This window comes from Leptonychotes weddellii, chromosome 10, assembly GCF_054177405.1.
Source record: "Leptonychotes weddellii isolate Sample4059 chromosome 10, ASM5417740v2, whole genome shotgun sequence".
NCBI lineage: Eukaryota > Metazoa > Chordata > Mammalia > Carnivora > Phocidae > Leptonychotes > Leptonychotes weddellii.
This window is the reverse complement of record NC_138378.1, coordinates 122,429,006-122,448,724: the sequence shown is the minus strand read 5'-3', so window position 1 is coordinate 122,448,724 and position 19,719 is coordinate 122,429,006. Positions and strand designations below refer to the sequence as shown.

The window sequence follows — 19,719 nt, the reverse complement described above, 5'->3', positions numbered from 1 at the left end:
CTGACCCCTCTCTCTGCCTGTCTTCCAGGGAGGTGCCGAGCACAGGGTCCCTGTCGTCATATCGAGGATATTCAGAGGCCACGCAGGTAACACGGCCAGGATGTCCCAAGTACGCCTCGCGGCAGTTTGTAAGATAACACGTGTTTGAAAATGATGGAAATCAGTTGCTGTTCATTTACTTCATCGTTTAGCTGACATTTTATTTTTGCCTCATCTCTCCTCCCCTTGACACGACTGTGCCTATTTCATTTCCGCTGACACTGCAAGCCCTTAAGAGAGGTACCGATTCCCTGTGTGGCCGATGGGAGCAGTGCTCTGGGGACACATGCCGAGGCTGGGATGCTGGGTGTTTGCAGCGGGGTGACAGCAAAGGAGACCTGCCCCCACTGCTGGCCGTCAGCGGTGCTCCTGGAGGTCTGCGGTGAAAATCGCATCCCACCCTCCAGGAGCGGCTCGGCGGGGAGGCCGGAACGGCTGGACCGTTGGGCCTCGGGAGGGATGATCAGACCACAGCTGCCACTGACTGAGGTCACTGTGTGCAGAAGCGGAAAGGGGACGTGGGACTTCTGGTCACCTCCAGTGTTGGGGGGTTGTTGTTCATAAGCTGGGAGATCTTTCTAATAAGATCACTTTAATGGATGGCACAGACCAGCTCGGCTTAGTGGGCCCTCTACTCTGTCTGTAGGAGCCTGGTCCCTGCCACTCAGGGACCACGTCCCCTGCCTGGTGTGGGAGCCAGGGGGGCACGCGGCCAGTGTGTGCAGGGGGACTGACTCCTGTCCCCGAGCCAGGATTGGACAGGACGTGGGAAGGGGCCACTTCAGGTCCCTGACCCTGAAAACGGGGGTAAGGGATGTGGTGACCCACCGTGGACTGGCAGCCCACACATTAGAATCGTTCCTGTGTGGGTGAAGAGTGGAGAATAAGCTCATGCTTTTACTCAGCACACTCATACGGTTCACCCCATCTGCCAAACCACAGCCCAATGTCAGAGCACACGGCAGCCCAGCGATTGCCGGGAGAGGTGGTGCAGGCCTGGGATCCCACACTGCGTGCTCTGGAGGTGTGCGTGCACAAGGGCAGTGGTGATGGGTCAGTGGCTGGAGTTGTGTTTACGAGGAATGTGAATTTCTGCACACCAACTTTGACTCATTGGTGCAGAGAAGAAGGATTTTAATCACCACATTTGTATCTGCAGAAACACTCCTTTTCACCAAAAGGACATTGTGGAATCGGCTCAACAATACACATTTTTCCCCTTGTTGAGCAAAGTTGCAAACCAGCCTTTGAAGTTTGCAGCAGATGGGATCCTGTTTACTCAGAGATTGAGGCAAATGAGCCTGTAAAGACACCATCCCCGTCCTTGCCAGGAAGCGGGGCCTCCAAGGATACCAGGTCACGAGGCGAAGCCAGAGCACGGTACTCCTGAGTCTGCTTTTCCTGGTGACACAAAAGAGTTTCAGTTTTGTAAGAAAATATGGTTTTATTAAAACTATGTACGGCAGGACGGAGCTCCACTGGTCTCCGCATCAGATGGTCGTTCTTGTTGACATTTTTAAAGCATCTCCAAACAGACCTTCCAGGCACTGAAGTGTTTCTGGTGTGCACCACCCGGAGCATCACTGTGGGGCTGAGGCTTTGCAGAGCACAGTTCTCCAGTGCCTTTAAAGTGAGAATCGGCCAGGTGCAAAGAAATCAGTTTATTCCTGAATGAGGGCATCTGGTTACTTCTGCGCCCTGGGGCCCAGCTGCTTGGCTGGCTGGTAATTGAAGGAAGGTGGCTCAGAGGTATTTGTTTCTGTAATCTTGTGAACATTCACAGTTATTTTGCATTAGTGGAGTTTCTGACTTATGGATACGAATGTAAGTGTCAGAAAAGAACAACAACAAGGAAGTAAGATTAACCAGCAGATAAAAAGCAGAAAGGGATTTCATGCTTAATTTGGAGAGAAGACCTCCTATATCTGTGGAGGGATGAACAGGTCACCGTGTCCACACGTGAGAAACCAAGCTGCAGTTTTAAGAAAGACGCCAAGTCACCCGAATGCATCTCATCCGCTGTGAGCTGGGGGCTCCCCGGGGGACCTGGGACCCAGTGGATTCCCAGACTTCTTACCAGTCCTGGAGCCAGAACACGCTGAGGTCTCCCTCTTGAGCCGAGATTTCTGCCTGTGCTGGTGGGAGTTTCACGAGGGATGCAAGCCCGGCTGGTCTCAGAACGGAGCTGTCCTGTCTTCTCAGGCTGCCTCTGTCTCCAGCGTCAGTGGCCTGCGAACTGAGAGCCAGGGCCCTGTCCCCACCCCGTGGCCACCTATCCCTCTGCTCCGTAGGCCCCACCAGCTCAGGCCACTCTTGGATGCGACGGCTGGTGTCCCCCACCCTGCTGCTGCCAGGGTCTGCCTGCCATCCAGAACCCTCGCTTCCCTTTTCCACCGACTGCATGTTCTACACCCTGAGCACTTTGAGAGTCAGCATAAACTGCTCAGTGACCTGGGAGCTTGAGAGACCGGGGGCTTGGTCTGGTGTAGTTCACCTCTTCCGAGTATGGCACAGGGCGGGTGTCTCGCGGGCAGGGAGGCTCTGGCTGCCGTGAATCCACGCAGAGCTGCCGTTGCATCTGGTGCCTGGTGCGAGCGGTGTGGGGCCTCCGTGTGCCGGAGCCCCGGGGACGCAGCGTGGCCGCCATCACATGTCATCGAAGACTGGTACCCAGTCCAGCAACTTGACGAGTTAGGATTTGCTTGTGGAGACCGGAGACTCCGGGTGAGCGGTGGGAAGTGGGGATACTGACTGTCCCCAGGGAGATGGCCAGCACCCTCCATAGCTTGGATACCCTTCCTGTTGGGGGCAGGGGTCATTGTCCCCAGAAGAAAGGCCTAGATGTTGAGGGATTCTCCGCAGCTTCAGTCTCTTACCGTGGGAACCTGACGTCTACCTGGCTTTGCGTTCAGGAACCGGGGGGCTATAAACTAGAAGGTCAAAGGGGAAATTGGGTTGTCCACTCATTCATCTGCGAATTTGTGCAACCACATTCAACAGATAACCTCTTTAGAAGAGGTTCTATTCTGGGCATTCAGTGGTGAGCCTGCCGTTACAGGGAATTGGAGAAGGTGGTGACCACCACTGTTTATGAGACTAAACCGTGTGGGGGTGGACGTGAGGGGGATCGTGTGACGTGGTCAGGGGAAGTCGGCCCTCGGCAGGAGCATTCTGCACATGGACAAGAGGACACACAGCAGCTCAGGGCAGGGAGAAGCCAGTGGCCAGGGTTTCAGGGCTCCGAAGCCCCTGCAAGGAGCCTGGGTTGTATCTGTGAGTGAGAGCGTGGTTTGAGGACTTCCCAAACGCAGGGTGGTGAGATCTGTTTTCCATTAACGAGCAATCACCTGGCTGCTGTAGGAAGTGGTCATGCTAGCAGCTCGGGGATGTGGACACCGGCCACCAGACTCTCCTGCGCTTTGAAGGGGGGCCCCGGGCGCGGTTTTACTGAGACTCCACAGGACTCCTGTTGGAGTCCCTGTATCTTTAGCTTCAGCTGCATCCAGTGGCATTTGGTAAAATGACACAGTGGATATTGGGGGTCAGGTGAATGCTGAAATGAGAGTGGGGGTGGGGATCCGTGTGGTGGCAGGTGCAGGCATACTGGGCCCAGTTACCTGTGTGAGGCTCAGGGGAATAAACAGGAGAAGCACCTGAATTAATGGGTGATGTCCTAAGGATGCAATGTCCACGGAGAACAGGAGCAGCTGACCACCTGGGCTGTGAAAGGAGTGGGGGCCTGAGCGGGGTGCAGAGGCACAGAGAGAGGCCCTGGGCTGGGCTGGCCTCTGGCACCTCTGATTCTTCCGCAACAGTTTTTCCACCTCCAGCGAGCATCTGAAGTCCCTCCGGGGCCTGCACGCAGGACACAGCCAGAGGTTTTGCCAGCACACCTCAGGCACTGTCCCTCGCCAGCTCCGTGGGGAGCCCGCTGGCCGACCCCCATGCACCGTGGCCCGAGCCAGGCTGAGGCACACGCCTTCAGTTAGGTACCCATACCTAATGTAATATAAACTTAAGCTAATGCTTTCTGTGCCCAGCCATGAATCCTAGGACCTTTCAGGACCCTATTGGATAGGGACTCTTGTGGCCACCCTCACTGTACAATGAGAACACTGAGGCACAGATACACGGCAGAGATGGTCCTCAGACACACGGCCGGCAAAGAGCCAAACTGGCCCGTCTCTGAGGTCCTCAGTAGGTATTGCCCTGATAAATTAGCATCATGAAAATCCGGATTCAGGTCCAGGTAGGGATGTGTTTGGCTGTGAAGTAACCTAAATGTACAGCAGCCTAAAGGAATGCGGGTCTGTTGTTCTCACTCAACAAGAAGTCAGCTGTCCAGGCCCCAGCTTCTTCCCGTCCTTCCGCGGAGCCATCCTTAGCAACTAGGGCTTCTCCTCGAGTTACCTGTTTCACGTTTGCAAAATAGCACTTGCGGTTTAAGATGCAGGGCAGAAGAGAAATGGGGGAGGCCACCCCTAGGAAGGGCCATCTCTTCATTCAAGAAGGCCTTCAAACATCTTTTCCACCTCAGTAACTGGAACTGGACCCCAAATCCACCCCCAGAAAGGCCGAGGGAATGAGCATGCCCCGTGTTGTTGGGACAGCTCTTTCCAGCTTGGGTTTAGGGCAGGGCAGGACCTCCTTTCACTAGGAGGAGACCCACCCTCTGCTGGAACAGTACGAGGAGATGCACCTGTCATGGGAGCGGTGGCTTGGGGGGGGGCCTGGGCAAGCATGGGGGGCCCTCACTTGCATTTTGTCAGCAACTGTGCCTTCAGCAGCTTCATTTCCTTGGAGACAAAGGATCTCGTGTGTCCATTAGCCCTGCTTTTCAAAACCTCGACTAATCCTTATTTTGGGGCACGCCATTGGATGCTTTTTCTTAATACTTATGACCAGTTCTTCACATTGTGATGACAAAGTCCCTACTTGGTCCTTACCTTTCTAGCTGTATTCCACTTTCTCGTGCTGCCTCTCTTTCGTTCTTCTGTTAATTAAGCTCATGACTGGCTTCCCAACCTGTGTGCTTGCTTCTGTGCCAAGTGTGTAATCGGCACCTGCTGGGGAGCACTTTCTTGCTGGTGCACGAGGTCTGGGAGCCAGGGACACGAGGACGTGGTGACAAGTAGAGAAGCAGGTATGGCAGCTGTCAGAACATTTAATGTAGTGAGCTAGAAAACACTTCCTTTTACAGACTCCAAGTTCACACTGAAATTTTTCCTAATTTACTGTATTTTATGCATAAATTTCCTAAAATATGTGGTTTTAACTATATGACTTTTTACTCCATTTGTTAATAATTAATGAGCCATAAATGGTTACCAACTAGAAAAAAAATCTTAGAAATAATGTAGTAAAATTATCTTTACTAAAATTAGAAAACTCCAGCATTTCATACCAGTCCACCCTCTGGATAGTGGGGACTAGTCGGTGAGCACTTATTCCTCAAGTCTCTTGTTTATTTCATTGTCTCCCAAATATGCATCTGAGATGATGCTGCATTTACCTTGTGAAGAAATGTCTAAAATGTATACAGGAAATGCCTATACACTTGTGGGCTTTTTTTTTTTTTTTTTAATGAGAATACGAAGGAATATAGGGGTCAAATGAAATAGTGAAGAACTTAGACCCAGGACACCTAGGGTCCAGTGCCACCTTTCTGCCAATCTGCATATGGTTCCCCTCTGTCTGGTACCTCCACCCTTCTCTTACAACTTTCTCTATCTCCTAAATACATCCTGGATGCCTGTTTCCTTTCCAGTCCCCAGGGACACGGAGATGGGATGCACAGGACCTTTGCATGCCTCCCTGAATGCATGCATGCAAGTTGCTGTGTTTGTGTGAGTGTATGTGCATGTGCACATGTGGATGCCTACGTCGGAGCCTGTTCTATGTATCATGTGTACACTGTATGTGTGAGCATGGACAGAACATGCACATAACCAACAAGAGATTAAGCTTCATAGTTGAAGGTTAATTACCTCTTAAGGTGTGTAGAGCAGATGTGCTGTTGCCAGTAAGCAGGATAAGCTGCGCTCAGGTCTGTCTGAGGATGTAATTAAATTTCACGATCCTGGGGCTTTGTGGGTGGTGGACTTTGGATGGCCTTTCAGAAGAGCCGGCCCTGGAGCCTTGAAGCATGTTCCTGAGGAGCTCACTTGTCCTGGTTGGGCTTCACTGTCCTTGCTGTGAAGTCATCAGTGTGGAGATCTTGCCTGGCTCTGGAAGTCAAGCTTCTCTGAGCGGGCATGCTGAGATTCCACACGACAGCGGGAAGCTGGACCAGCTGGGTCCTTGGGTGACCACCGAGGCCGTGGGGGGCATCACAGCCCCCCTGGGCGGGTGCTGTGACCAGGCCTTCACTCCCTCTTCTCTTCAGGAGGGTGCCACAGCTCTGGGGAGCTGCACTCTGCCCGGCGGCCTCTGCCCCCACAGTGCTGACAGTCAGGGCCCCTCCCTGGTTTCTCAGAATCCAGGGGTGCACAGAGCTTGTTCCTGGCATCCCCACCTCGTGCAGCTCAAGCGGATCCTGTTGATTCTGCCAGTGAGGAGAGTGGTATTTAGTGGGTGGGGAAGTCTTTCTGGTCTTGGCAACACCTGGGAGGCGAGAGGGGCCCCACAGAACTTGCTCAGTGCGTGTGGCATTCCCCTCACAGACTAGTGGAGAGGTGTGTCATGCTGTGTTGTGTGCCTTGAGCCCAGCCAGCCCGCTGTGTGGGACGAGATCGGTCTCAGACGTGCGCTCCCTGCTTCCGCCAGGTGTTGAGTGTACCTGCCCAGGCCCACCTGCTCAGGATTTGCAAGTGCAGGCTCATCGGGGTGGCTCGCGGGGTGCTGGCGATGTGATCACCCCAGATCTCACTTAAAGCCCTGAAATGGCCATAGGCAGTAGGATTTGGCCCCTTCCGTAAAGGTTACTATGAAGATTTCATCAGAGCCCGAGAGGAGTTTTGTGTGAGTGTGGCACTCACACTGAGAACACACGTGTGTTGTGTGTGTCCACATCCTTTGAACTTAATACTTAACACTCTATGTGGCAGCTCTAGAAATCTCCCATGACCCTCTCCACTCAGAAAACCGTAAATGCTCAGGTGGACATCCAGCCCTTCGAGTGTTGCTGGCCATGGTCACCCGCTGACCCACAGGTCTCCTGAGGCGCATGCCCACCTGCAGAAGCTCCACCTTGCCTGGCTTCCCCGCACCCTCTCGGGATGCGGACTCCCCCACTCGCCCCTAGTGCTTGGTCACAAACAGGGTCCCCATGAAGGGAGTGTCTTGAGTCACACACGTACCTTCTTAATGATATTTATGTTTTTAAAAAGCAAAAGGAACATCATAAGCTTCTCTGATTCAGTTGTTGATCGCAGAAACTTCTTGGTGTGCCCTGCTCTCCGGCCTGCAAGGGGCCGAGCTCCCGCAGTTGCAGTCTTGTGCTTATCAGACCTCCTCCAGTGTCTGAGCTGTGTGGGGTGCAGCTGTGGGTCTCCTGGACCCCTGATTTCTATTTTACTTTTTTTTTTTAAATTATATATTAGAGAGAGAGTGAGCATGAGCAGGGGGGGGCAAAGGGAGAAAGAGAGAGAATCTCAAGCAGACTCCCTGCTGAGAGAGGAGCCCGACATGGGCTCCACCTCACGACCCTGAGATCATGTCCTGAGCTGAAATCAAGAGTGAGATGCTTAACTGACCGAGCCACTGAGGCACCCCTCTGTTTTGCTTTGGTATTCTCACTTGTATTTAGCATCTTGCTGCCATGAACATGTCGTCACAATATAGGATCGGTGATTGATTTATTTTCATGCCCATGATATTTCATCAGTTTAACAAATGCATGTTACAGCTTTTCCCGTCTGACCCCTGTTCCATTTGACAGAACTCCTGTATGTGTAGCCCATGTTGAGGTCTTTGCGACCCCTGCCATCTTGCACACCCTGGTAAGTGTATGACAGGTACCAGGAGAGCAGAGGGCCAGCCTCAGGGAGCGGATGGAAGAGTCTGAGCTGCCTTTTTGTAGACTTGAACATTTCACAGCACCGTGTCCTTGGGGTGTCACTGCTCAGACCTGGGGGCCTGTGTCCCGGGTTCTGGTCTTGCTGCCCGCAGAGCTCCTCACCTTCCCGTCCGTTCAGTAGAGGAGTGTAGAATGTAGGCTAGACATGCAGGCCCGTGTGCCCACACGGGTAGAGGAGTCCCTTCCCCTAACTCTTCCTGGGGGTCTGTGAATCTTGGTAGACTCCTTCTCTTTGAGATGGGTTAACCTGGACCTGACCGGATTTGTGTAGATGTAGCCTGAGAAAGTCCTTTCACCTTGGGGTGGGTGAGTGTGGAGCTGGATTTGGAATTTTGAGACCAACTACCTCCCCCTGCTTCTGTAACCAACCACGTTCTACTCTTCATCTCCAGTGCGCAGGCTGTATGAGGGAGAGGGTCCCAAGGTCCAGCCCTGGGCCTGGTTAGAGCTGGAGAAAATTGAACGAGGAGTATTTCAACGTTCCTTCTTCTTTATTGTAGACGAATCAATGAAAGGTATGTTTTTACAGCCATCAAAATAAACAACTTAAACAGACAATAAAAGAGAACTTCAGCGCTGAAGAGAAATGCTGAAACCTCGATGTTCTGGTGGATCCCAGGCTCTGAAGGATGGGTGGGACGTGACTCCTGTGTGGGGAGAGTCTTCATCTTCAGCAGCCCACGGCAGAGAGCTTGACCAAAGCAGAGCAGGGGACTGGAGGCTGCCGACATTCCTGCTTCTGAAGGTCGCTGCGTGTGAAGATCAAGGGAAGCAGGTTTGCACCAAGGACCCAGTAGGCTGGGCTGCGGCCGTCCCCTGGCGCGTCCCCCGGTGCGTCCCCCGGTGCGTCCCCCATGGTGCCGTCTGCCCCAGAGGCACTGGCCTGGGACCTGCTTGGCTGTCACTCCTTACATTCTGCCAATTCCATTGACTGCGTCGGCTTCCGCTGCTGAGGGCCGTCCTGGGAGATGGAAATACCTTTTTATTTACTTCAAAAGGTCTGAAATCCCTTAAATTACTTCAAAAATTTAGGTGTTCCCATTGTCAAAAGCACATCTCCCCGGGGCTCCTAGGAAGGAGAGGAGAGGTCCTCTGTGAACACTTCCGAGGACTGACGTTCAGCCCTTGCAGCCCTTGCAGGCCTTCGAGGCAGGTGCACTCAGTCTCCCTTGTGCACATGGAATAATGGCATCTGGGAGAGTCTAGACGGTGAACAAGGGTGCTGTTTTGGAAATGAGCTCAGTGTGGTGTGCAGACACTGTCAAGCGCCGCTGGGACTGCGCTCAGACCCGAGGACTGTCGCTCTGTGGGGCCCGTCTTCTGACTGGCTACTGCAGACGCCACTGGTTTGCTTCACCTGACGTGAAGTATCAGGTGAAACACGTATGACCACGACACGAGGTCGCCGCGCACATGGCTAACGGACTGGCATGTGCTTGGACCGGGTATGTTGTGGGGCTCAGGGTGTGGAACTGAGGTTGGTGGTCATGAGCTTTTAGGGCTTCCTTGGTGAGCACCAGGGCTGGTGCGTGTCCCGTACCTGCGGAGATGGTGGAGACCATGTGGGTGGTGGCCTCTCCCTCTGCATCTCACCTCCCTCAGCGTTGGGAGGATCCATAAGCAAGGCTGCCCTTGAAGTCGGGCTGAACACGGCGCCAAGAATCACGTGGAGCCCCACTGCTGATGTGAGTCTGTGCTTTAGGCAGAATTGCCGAGAACGGGGGATGTCCTGGACGTGGGCTTGTTTTCAGAAAGTTAGACCAAGACCACGGAAGATGATGAGTCTCTCTCTGATAATTCTGGTTTTGCAGAGCCTTGCGTGGGTTCTTCTTGAGACATCGGTCTCAAAAAGATACCAAATGATTATTTTTAACAGATCCCTAACACCATCACATTTTTGTTATTGTTTAATTTTAATAGAAAAAACTTTTACTTTTGTCCTTTTCTTTCTCACAAAAGCGAAGACAAGAATATTTGTTTTAAATACCTGAGCAGAGGTCAGTCTCAAAGGCCACAGATACGCTCTGCGAAGGAGCAGTGACTTGAGGTGGTTGGTGCACGGCAGGGACGGGGACACAGACCGTGGGGAAGGGCAGGGCTGTGCAGCGTCTTTGGGGAGGCCTGACCACAAACTGGCCACCACCTGAGGCTTTTCCTTGGTCAGCGTTCTGCGGAAAGGAGCAAGACAGAGACCCCTGAGAGCTGGCAGAGGCTTCCTGTGGGAGCGCTGCCATGTGGTGCACAGGGAGGAAGTCAGTTCGATCACACCGTGAGAACACGGCCCCAGGAAGAGTCAAGGGGTTGCCTCAGTTATAAGACTGATCCCCACGGCCAGAGAGGGGCTGCTTCTACGGCTGGAGCGGGGCTGGTCCCATGGCTGGAGAGTGGGTGGTCCCACGGCCACAGAGGGGCTGGTCCCAAGGCCAGAGAGCTGAGAACTTGGGGTTCAGACAGGTCAGGTAGAGCTGGGAGTCAGTGGGTTCTAGGCACAGACACGTCAAAGGGATAGATCACATATACACTTGAAACAATTAAATGTCCATATACAAATATGTTAATATTTATTGAGTAGATTTGTGTAATTTTGCAGATAAGAACCTCACTATTCAAACTCTTAAGACTTCATATCTGAATGTCTGGAAACAAAAAAAAATATTTTTTCAGATAATGTTGAACTTCTCACTGCCTGAGTTCACTGTTCATATAGATGACATTTTCCCAGAAAGACTCGGGGGATAAAAGTGTCCTTCACTGATGTTCACTGCGTGGCAAGTATGTGCAGGTCACTAAGCGAGGGTTTCAGAGGGGTAGCCCGGCCCTGAAGGATGCATGATAGCAGTGAAATTAAGTCCCTTCCTGTGACATGGTGTCTAGGGCCTCACACCATGACCCATGACTACCTGTCCTTAGTGCTCCGTCCCTTGCCCATCCTGCCTCACCCCGTTCCACCTGACCAAGCCTGGTGTGGACCCCCCCTTGTTTCTGTTCAGCTTCAGGGCAGAACTGTGTGTGTGTTCTAGGTTTTTCCGAGGTCCTGCACAATTAAGTCCTGCACCTGGGGTTCACCAGACCGTCTGCACCTCTCGTGCTTGTTAGAGCTATATGTGGATATGGATGCTACCATGCATAATTTTACAAAATATTTGTATAGTCAGTAGTCAATAATCCTTCTGTTGCCTTGTGTGGATTGTCACCTGATAGACTTGGAGCCCCTGAAATCAGCATTGTCCTGTTCCCTGCCCCCAGCTCAGAGCTGGACAGGGTTCGGAAAAACAGAAGGGTGGGGAGAGCGGAGAGAGACCCAGAGATAGACACGGAGAGAGACAGGTCACACCGCCAGGCCATGCAGGCTTTCTGGGCAAGGTTGCTGTGTAAATGAGAACATTGCTAATTACCTAAATTCAGTACCATTACATTTAGTCAAATAAAGGCTGTACTGTATTTTCAAAAAAGTTTGTCAATGACCAGATATAATATTAACAATTAGCATTAAATGCATTCGGGGAACATAGAGAATCGCAGTGTTAAAAGAATAGCTTATTATTTGGTCTCCAATATTTAACCAAAGACTAAAAAATTGAAACAAATTCATAGGAGGGTGGGAATTCGAGATGCTTTGCATTTTGGGCAGATGTGCTCATCTACTGGAAGCAGCTGTCCCCGCCCCTGAGGACTGGAGGGGCGGTGGGGATGGTGCCGTGAGCCTCTGTCGGGCTCCCCAGGGCATGTTCCCATCTGTGTTCTCCGCACCGTCTCCTTAATTACAACTGTCTGTGTAAATTTGTTCCCGAGAAAGTGCGGAAATGCTGAACAGCTTTTGGGATTCCTGTTCCGTTGTCTGTGCCGACTTAATGAAAGCCGGGAATCAGACTTTACACATAAGGTGGTGAAATTCTTCATTAGGAGGAGGTGACATTCGTGTTCCATATTAAACAACACTTACATGTCTGCGAAGTAACTCTCTTAATGTGCTTCAAATTGGCTGTTCAGCCTGATGGGTGGGGTGCCTGCTGCTTGGCTGCTGATGTTTTCCCACACCTACACGGGCCCATGCATGCACATGTGCACCCATGCAGTCCACACATCCATGCACGCCCAAGTGCACTCACATTTGCACGCCCCATGCACACTGACACACATGCTCACATGCACATGTTCACACACATTCACCAACATGAGTGCACACGGTCACCCACACACATGTGCAACACAACCACACCCACACATGCATGTGTGCACACTCACAAGCATGCACATTCCCCACGCATGTGCGCACTCGTGCACACGCATTCACACACATGTTCACACAAGTGTGCACGTGCTCACACGCTCACCCACACACATGCACGACACATTCCCAATACACACACATGTGCATACACTCATGGGCACACACATTCCCCACACATGCACACTCTTGCATGCGTGTGCCCATGCACACATTCACCCACAGACATGCACACACGCACGTTCCCACTCATGCACGCGCATGTGCCAACACACAAGCCATTCCAGTTGCTGCTGACACTAAGCTTGGACAAGTGCCCTAACAAAGCATGACGTCCCTGAATGTTTCTTAACACTTGTGCCCCTTTTGCAACCCTGCAGCTGACCAGACAGGGATGTTGTTCGTAGGAGATGCCGTGCTGCAGGTCAGTATTGCAAATGTTAGCCCTTGGCTCTGTTGTTACTTTAAAGTTCTAGTGACCAATATCATCCTCAAACTTTTCAATTTGTCGTCTTTTCAGGTTAACGGCATTAACGTAGAAGATGCAACCCATGAAGAAGTGGTGAGTGTGCCTCCTTTTGTAACTTTTGTTCTGCTTGTTGTATATTCTTTTGTTGTGATTACTTTTCTCTGTAAATCATATTTCACTGAGTGTATTTGTGAACCGGAAAGAACGCTAGAAAGACTTAGCAGGTGCCTTGCCGGAGGCCCTGTGAGATGCCCGTGTGCGGGGAGGTGCATCCTGGACACTGCGATGGGCCTTCACAAGCTGTGCAGGGTGAACGGTGCCGCTCCCATTCTAACTGGGAAGACTGAGCGTTGGGGAGTGTGGATGCTGCCCGGCCGGGGTGAGACGAGTCTGTCAGGTGTCCCCTTGTTGGCTTGCTCTCACACGCTTGTGTGTAATGTGGGCAGACACCTTGCAGGACATCTCGTGACGCACACACCTGGTGATACCTGGGACGAGGGCTCATCAACATGCATTTGCCCCGGACTTCCTTCTGTGGTCAGGTCAGACCGCAGGATGCAAGGAAGGATGGAATAAACACCCCACGGGATGCTGGGCACAGAGAAGCTCTGACGTCCATGCACAGGGCATGGCTGATGCCAGGACGGCACCGCGGAGCGGTGGGGTCAAGGTCGCAGGTGCCGTCGATGAAGGAGGGTGACGTCGATGAGGGAGGGCGATGGGGACAGCCACAGGTGCAGCTCAGTGCAGGGGTGGTACCTGGGGGAGAGGGGGCGAGACCAGGAGGAACGCCTGGTCCCGGAGGCACTGGTGCGGACGCCTCTCACAGGGAGCTTATTCTGAGGGTTACAGGGTTCCCAGCACACTTTCAGTCTGTGAACATCCCCTGAAGGGTTGGCGTGTGGACACCCCTGCCTCAGGGTTTGTTTTCCCAGGAAACCAACCGTTAGCTCCAGGTGAGGGCAGACAGCCGCTGTGCTGGAAGGTCCCCCGAGATGAAGCACACTGAGCTTCCAGGACACCTGCTCACAGCCCGTGTTGTTTGCTCACCTGCGAAGAATCCGTATGCACCCCCACCTCTTCCTGTGGGGCCCACGCATGGCTCCTGATCTGCGCCAGGCCTGGAGAAGGCGCTCGCAGTCAGCATAAACACGTACTGGCTCTCGAGGGACACACAGTTTGGGGTGTATGTGCATGGAGTGTTTCCAACTGTCCACGTTCTAAGCTGCACGTCTGTGTTTTCTCTGCAGGTTTGCTTTCTTAGGGTGAAGAAAGACATGACTCACAGGGCCCCGTGCACCCCGCCCCAGCCCAGAGAAAGCAGGCAGTGTTCACCCAAATGCTCATCCTTGAATGAATGATGGGCAAATCTTGTAAACAGAGCTATTCCAATATTGGGTACAAATATACCTTTAAATCACATTATCAAATGATATGTCTAGATTCTTATGTGACAGAAAAGATGTGGTTTTAGCACTACTAATGAGACAGATTCCGTTTTTCAGATTCATAAAGTTCATAAAAATATTAAGTTTGTGAAGGCCTCATAAATCACATAGCCTCACACCCTCATTTTTCAGAGTAAATCCTAGTTTCAGTTAATTCTAAAAGGAAGAATGTCAGCTCTGCTTGAACACAAAGGATCCACAAAATGAATCTTCCTCATGGACATACCGTCCCAAGCTTCGGAATAGTTTTGCTACATGACAGGGGCAGAAATCTGCTTATTTGCATGTAATACATATGTGGGGATAAGCCTACAGCTTCCCTCTGTTTAATACACTCGGGTTTTTCTCCACATCGGTATCTGCTGTTACAGCAGCCGCGGCAGGGTCAGACTGTCCATGGGCAAGTTTGTGTCTTGGGCAAATTCTGAGACACGTCATCCGAGACAAAGGAAAGTCACTGAGCCTGACGTGTGCGGGGAGGAGCAGGGACCGGGGCAGGTCTGCAGGCGGGGCTCACGGGCAGGCTAGGCTGAGTGGGCTGGGCTGACAGGACCTCAGAATGGCCCACCGGACAGATTTCATTTTCCCTGCAATATGGTCAGAACTTTTAAAAAGACCTTTCAGATATGAGAGCATCGTGGTAGAAAGTTACTTCTAGTCTGATGTAGCAGACTGAGTTCTTGGGTACTATGAACACATTGGTGAGAACTGCCCTGATCAGTAAAAATTCCTAAGTCTCCTAGTTGAGTCAAAATCAGTCCTTTTTCACATGTTTCCATACCCATCCAGCCTCAGTAAGGCCTCAGGGCAGAAACAAAGTCAGTCACGTGTGTTAAACACAGAACAGAAGATGGTGTGGAGCTCAGAGCAGCTGCGTGTCCCAGGCTGTGCCCACCCATAGGAGCACCACCACTCACCCGGCGCCCCTCACCGAGGTTCGCTCCGTCTGTTAGAAGGGGGGCTCGCTTTCCCCAGGCCATTCTCACTTGACAGATATTTATGGAACATGTCTTATGCTGGAACTAAGGGCATCGAATCGTGCATAAGCCAGGCCTTGCCCTCAAGGGTGAGTGTGGTCTGATGCGGAGCAACGCGCTGCATTCACATTGGAGGAGAGCCACCCTCTGCTCTCAGCTCAGCTCCTGGCAGAGACGCCCCTCACCCTGTCCCAGTGGAGTCGCCCTCTGTCTCCTCCCACCGCCTCCCTACATCCTGTCTTTTGGGATCAGGTGTTATCATCCCCTGCGTCTCTGCTCAGGTGAGAATGTGCCCAGAAGCTCCATCACTATGAACAGACAGGTGGCTCCAGAAGCCTTTCCATCTCGTGAAAAGGAGCCTTGGAGCTGGATCAGACACGAGCCAAAAAGCATGGATTAGACTGATGGGTGGGCAGGTGGATTATAGATAGAAGATTAGATGACCGATGGGTACAGAGACATGTAAAGATAACTAACTGACAATATTTTCTTACTCATGAGCTGGGAAATTGCTGGGGGAGGTGGTTCTCCACCCCAGGGCACATTAGAATCAGCACCACACAGAGATTTCAGGAGATACGTTAGTTTCAGCATGATGTCTCCATAATTTCCAGACCTCTTAATTAGTAGTGTTCAAAATCACAGGAGTGGGGAACACAACTTGTTGTAAGGTCGCGGGTATGGTTTATGGGACACAAGTGTCATGTGGCGGCAGTAGGGGGTCGAGACTCCTGCTCATGTGCTCACCTCTTCCACCGAGACCTGGTCCAGCCCAGTCTTGTATAGACCAGTCCCCCTTGGAAAGGTCGCTGCCCACGTCCAGCTTGTGTGGCTTTGCAGGGCAGGTGATGTTCGAGCCTTGGTGGACAGTTGCTTTGTGTTGTGGCTCGTGGGCCTGTGGTCAAGCATTCAGACCCTGCCAGAGCCCAGCAGCAGCTCACTATCCCAACGAGCTTCTCCAAGAAGACAGCATTTACTAGCAGATATGGTTTTATTGACATGGCTTTATCCCCAGACCCAAGGGTATGCATGTGACTGTCCTGTTAGCCTCCCCCAGACGCCGCCTAGCAGTCCCGTCTATGTGGACGCTTCAGCACCTTGGGTGGCGGAACCCTTGCATGACGGTAGCATGGATATGCTGCTTCTCAAAACTGGCTGCCTGATGGGTTGTCGGGTAAGTGGGCAGAGCAGCATGGCCAGATGTGGTTTCTGTTCCCGTCAGAACCCACAGAGACCGCTGGGAGTTTTGTTGTCTTCCTAGCCGGAGGTCCGACCTGCAGTGACTCGTCCTTCAGCCTGGAATGCCTGATGTGCCCCAGGCCACCAGCAAACAGCAAACGCACGGAGGTTGCAGGCTCGCGTCTGCCGTGGGGCCGTGTCTCGCTCCCCCTGGCACGTTACCAAATTCTCCGAGGTGTTACCTCATTTTCCCCAAGTGGAATAAGCATGATGCCACCGAGGTAGCAAACCAGCAGACAGCCCTGGCAGAGGCCCCATTTCCTGTAGACGACAGAAGGACAGGCGGACAGATGGCCGGCGTAGCCCTGAGGCAGGAGAGGAAGGACACAGTGCTTCCAGCCGGCAAGGATGGAGAAGGCGAGACGGCCGCGTGAGCGGCCGCACCCGAGGGAGCAGGAGCAGGGCACGTCGGGGGCAGCTCTGTAGTCGTCGTCGGGGTCCGTGTGTTCATGTTTACAGTGGAGCGCCGTCGTCATGGCTGACTCACCTGCTCCGCCTGGGCCGGAGAGGCACGCGGACTGGGAGCGTAGGACGAACCGCCATTCTTCCCGTCCTTCCTGTGGCCCGGCGGCTGGGCTTCTGTTGCGCCAGAAGAAGCGGTTCTGAGGGTTTCCACAGGCCCCTTCTGACCGTGAGTCAGGAAGCCAGCATGGAGATGCCGCCGGTTAGTGAATACGTCTCTTCAACTCTATTCAGAAAAGGGAAGAATCACCGCAGGCTGCGTCTACAGCCCCAGGACGCGTGTGCGGTAGGCTCAAGAGGAAGGAAAGGCGACTGTCGCTGGCCCACCATCGTGGGCTTGGGTCCCTGGGAGGTGGCCTCAGTTCGGATCCAGCACCGATGACGCACGTCCTTCTGTGGGAGCCAGTGGGGAGGCGGGTGGTACAAACGTTCCTCCTGAGGACTCTGTCCCGGATTCAAGGGCAGCGGTCCTTGAGTTGACTCGGTTCTGGAGGCTGATTGAGGCTCCGTGGCTCTGCTGTGAGAAGTCAGGTCTGTCCCATGAGAGCTCAGGAAGGGGAGTCTCGGGAAGGCGAGTGGCTGCCGTGTCTGTGAGTTGCTGTGGGACGGAATCTGCGCTCACCAAGTGTGGTGACCCCAGATCACCTCCCCTCTCCCCCTAAGCTGTCCTGCCCCAGTCCCCAGAGCAGACATGCTGAAGAAAGTGTTTTCCTTCTTTGAAACTGATTTATTCTCAAATTTCAGTTCATTCCGTAAGTTCTCAATTCTTTCTCACGGTGGCTTCTGTTGGCGGAAGGCCAACATCCCGACAGAGAGAAGATGACGTGGTTCGTCCGTGGTAACCCATGGTGTTTTTCCTGCTGTGCCGGGACTTCAGGCATAAGAGCCACCAAGCAGTAATCCAAGGACTATGTCAAGGATCACATACAGCAAAGGAAATTTTAGATGATTTACCCAAAACAGTGCAAGTTAACACAGAAGGGAACTCTGAGTTGCAGCCGCCTGGTGTAAGATCCTGAATGGCTCAGATATGGTAACACCACGTGGAAGTGCCCATTACCTTCACAAATATTATTCTGGGAGAGTCAAGAATGTGAAATTTGCTGAGGCAGTGGAAGATGATACAGGCCTGATTGTGGTCTTTCTTGAAGGAAGAGAATCAATAGTTGGAAGTGTCTTATATTTTAATTTTACATTTAAAGGAACTAAAGTAGTAGCCGTGTTCTTTAAAGGGAGGGGTTGAAATGAAAAAACTCATTGTGCATTCTGTTTGGGTCTTTCATCTCTGTTATTGGATTGAGTAAGAGCAGCTCCTCAGCTAAGATTTCAGGAGCAAGCACAGCTTGAGGCATGACCTCCATGGTCATCGCAGAGCAAACTGTCCTGTCGCGTGGACCTGGGGGTATTTTAAAAACATGAAATATGGAGAGACCTCATGGATACCTGGTCCAGCCCCTCATTTCACGCAGGAGGATTTTGAGGCGACCAGGGACCTGGTGGTCTGCTCCTGTCTGTGTGGACTAACATGGAGGAGGAGCAGGGGAGGAGCAGGCTTGCCGGGGCTCCAGGAGGTCCCACTCCCATGCACAGCTGAGAGCCCAGGACGGGTGGTGAGCGGGGACACTGTGCTGCACGTGGCACGTTCCTGTGTCCGGCCAGCACAGTGCTAAGCAGGAACGTGAAGGACACGTTTATAGGCTGCTCTCTTGTGAGGTCCTCAGGACTGTGTGATCAGGACAGAGCAGGAGAGCGTGCTGCCGATTCCTGCAGAATCTTCCTCAAAGATGAGGAAGACGGGCCAGCGGCTCCTTGAGGCCGTGTGGGTGTTCCTTACAGCGGGCTGCACTCCAGCTCGCACAGAGTGGGCTTCCGGGGATGAAGGAAGGACACAGAAGCCAGGAAGGAGGAGGACGGTCGGGGCCGTGTGGGAAGTCCCTGTCCAACCCGCGGCTGCGGCCTCACTTGCGCCCCCACCTGCACCCCCAGGTTGACCACGGCTTTGGGCGCCACCTTCCCTGCAAAGCCCAGGTGGTGATGCTCAGCAGGCCCCCATGAGTGCACCTCTTTATTCCAGTTATTCTCCATGGACGTCAGTAAAGTATTAGAGACATGTCCTGGGAAGAAAAGTAAATGAGCAATCCCCTGGTTCATCCCGTGGGGGTCGCTGGACCAGTCAGTGGTTAAATTGAAGTGAAAACACGGATGTTCTTGTCAAGTGTGCATGTGGGCGCGTGTCTGCACGCCGGTTTGGGAGAAGTGAGGTTAGGGGTGGCAAGGTGAGGGTTTGGCAATGTGACACATGGACATTTCTGGCATTTTCCTCACTGTTGAGCCAGTTCTGATTACATCACGTAAGGGTATCAATGTTAATAGGATTGGAAGCAAACAGGGTCACTCTAAACCAGTCAACTCCAACAGGAAGGAAACCCAGGTGGTAGAGATCACAGCTCTGCCTTGTTCCCATCGGTAGACCCCCATCTGCGGATCTGCACATTGTGGCCACTCTCATGCCCTTAGAAGTCTACGGCTCTGAGATGTGGGGAACCAGCAGGCCGGAAGAATCTATCTACTTAGGTGCTGGTGACAAAATTATCTATGCCCATCCTGAACTGAGGGGTAAAGTTTGATCTTGACTTTTTATCTGACATTTCTCCATTATTAAAATGTTGCTCACTGATGTCATAATGTTTCCTTGGGAAAGACTGCATAATCACAAGTCCCGTAATAAATAGTGAATCACACTTAACAGCCTGTACTTGAAGGTTTGGAGAACTAGTTTCAGATGCTGTTTTGACGTGGATGGTTTTCAGGGAACAGTCGAAAGGGGTCAGTGGGACACC

The 19,719-nt window shown here is 52.5% G+C and overlaps 1 protein-coding gene across 1 annotated transcript in view; it reads left to right on the top strand.

Annotated features, from left to right (window-relative positions):
• The window catches only part of LOC115942161 (gamma-2-syntrophin), a 42,807-nt gene that overhangs the window by 8,402 nt on the left and 14,686 nt on the right, over positions 1 to 19,719 (top strand). The window contains exons 3-5 of the mRNA XM_081797263.1: positions 29 to 86; positions 12,665 to 12,708; positions 12,805 to 12,846. Coding sequence (XP_081653389.1) covers positions 12,679 to 12,708; positions 12,805 to 12,846 — 72 coding nt within the window. The 5' untranslated portion in view covers positions 29 to 86; positions 12,665 to 12,678. The remainder of the gene's footprint in view (positions 1 to 28; positions 87 to 12,664; positions 12,709 to 12,804; positions 12,847 to 19,719) is intronic.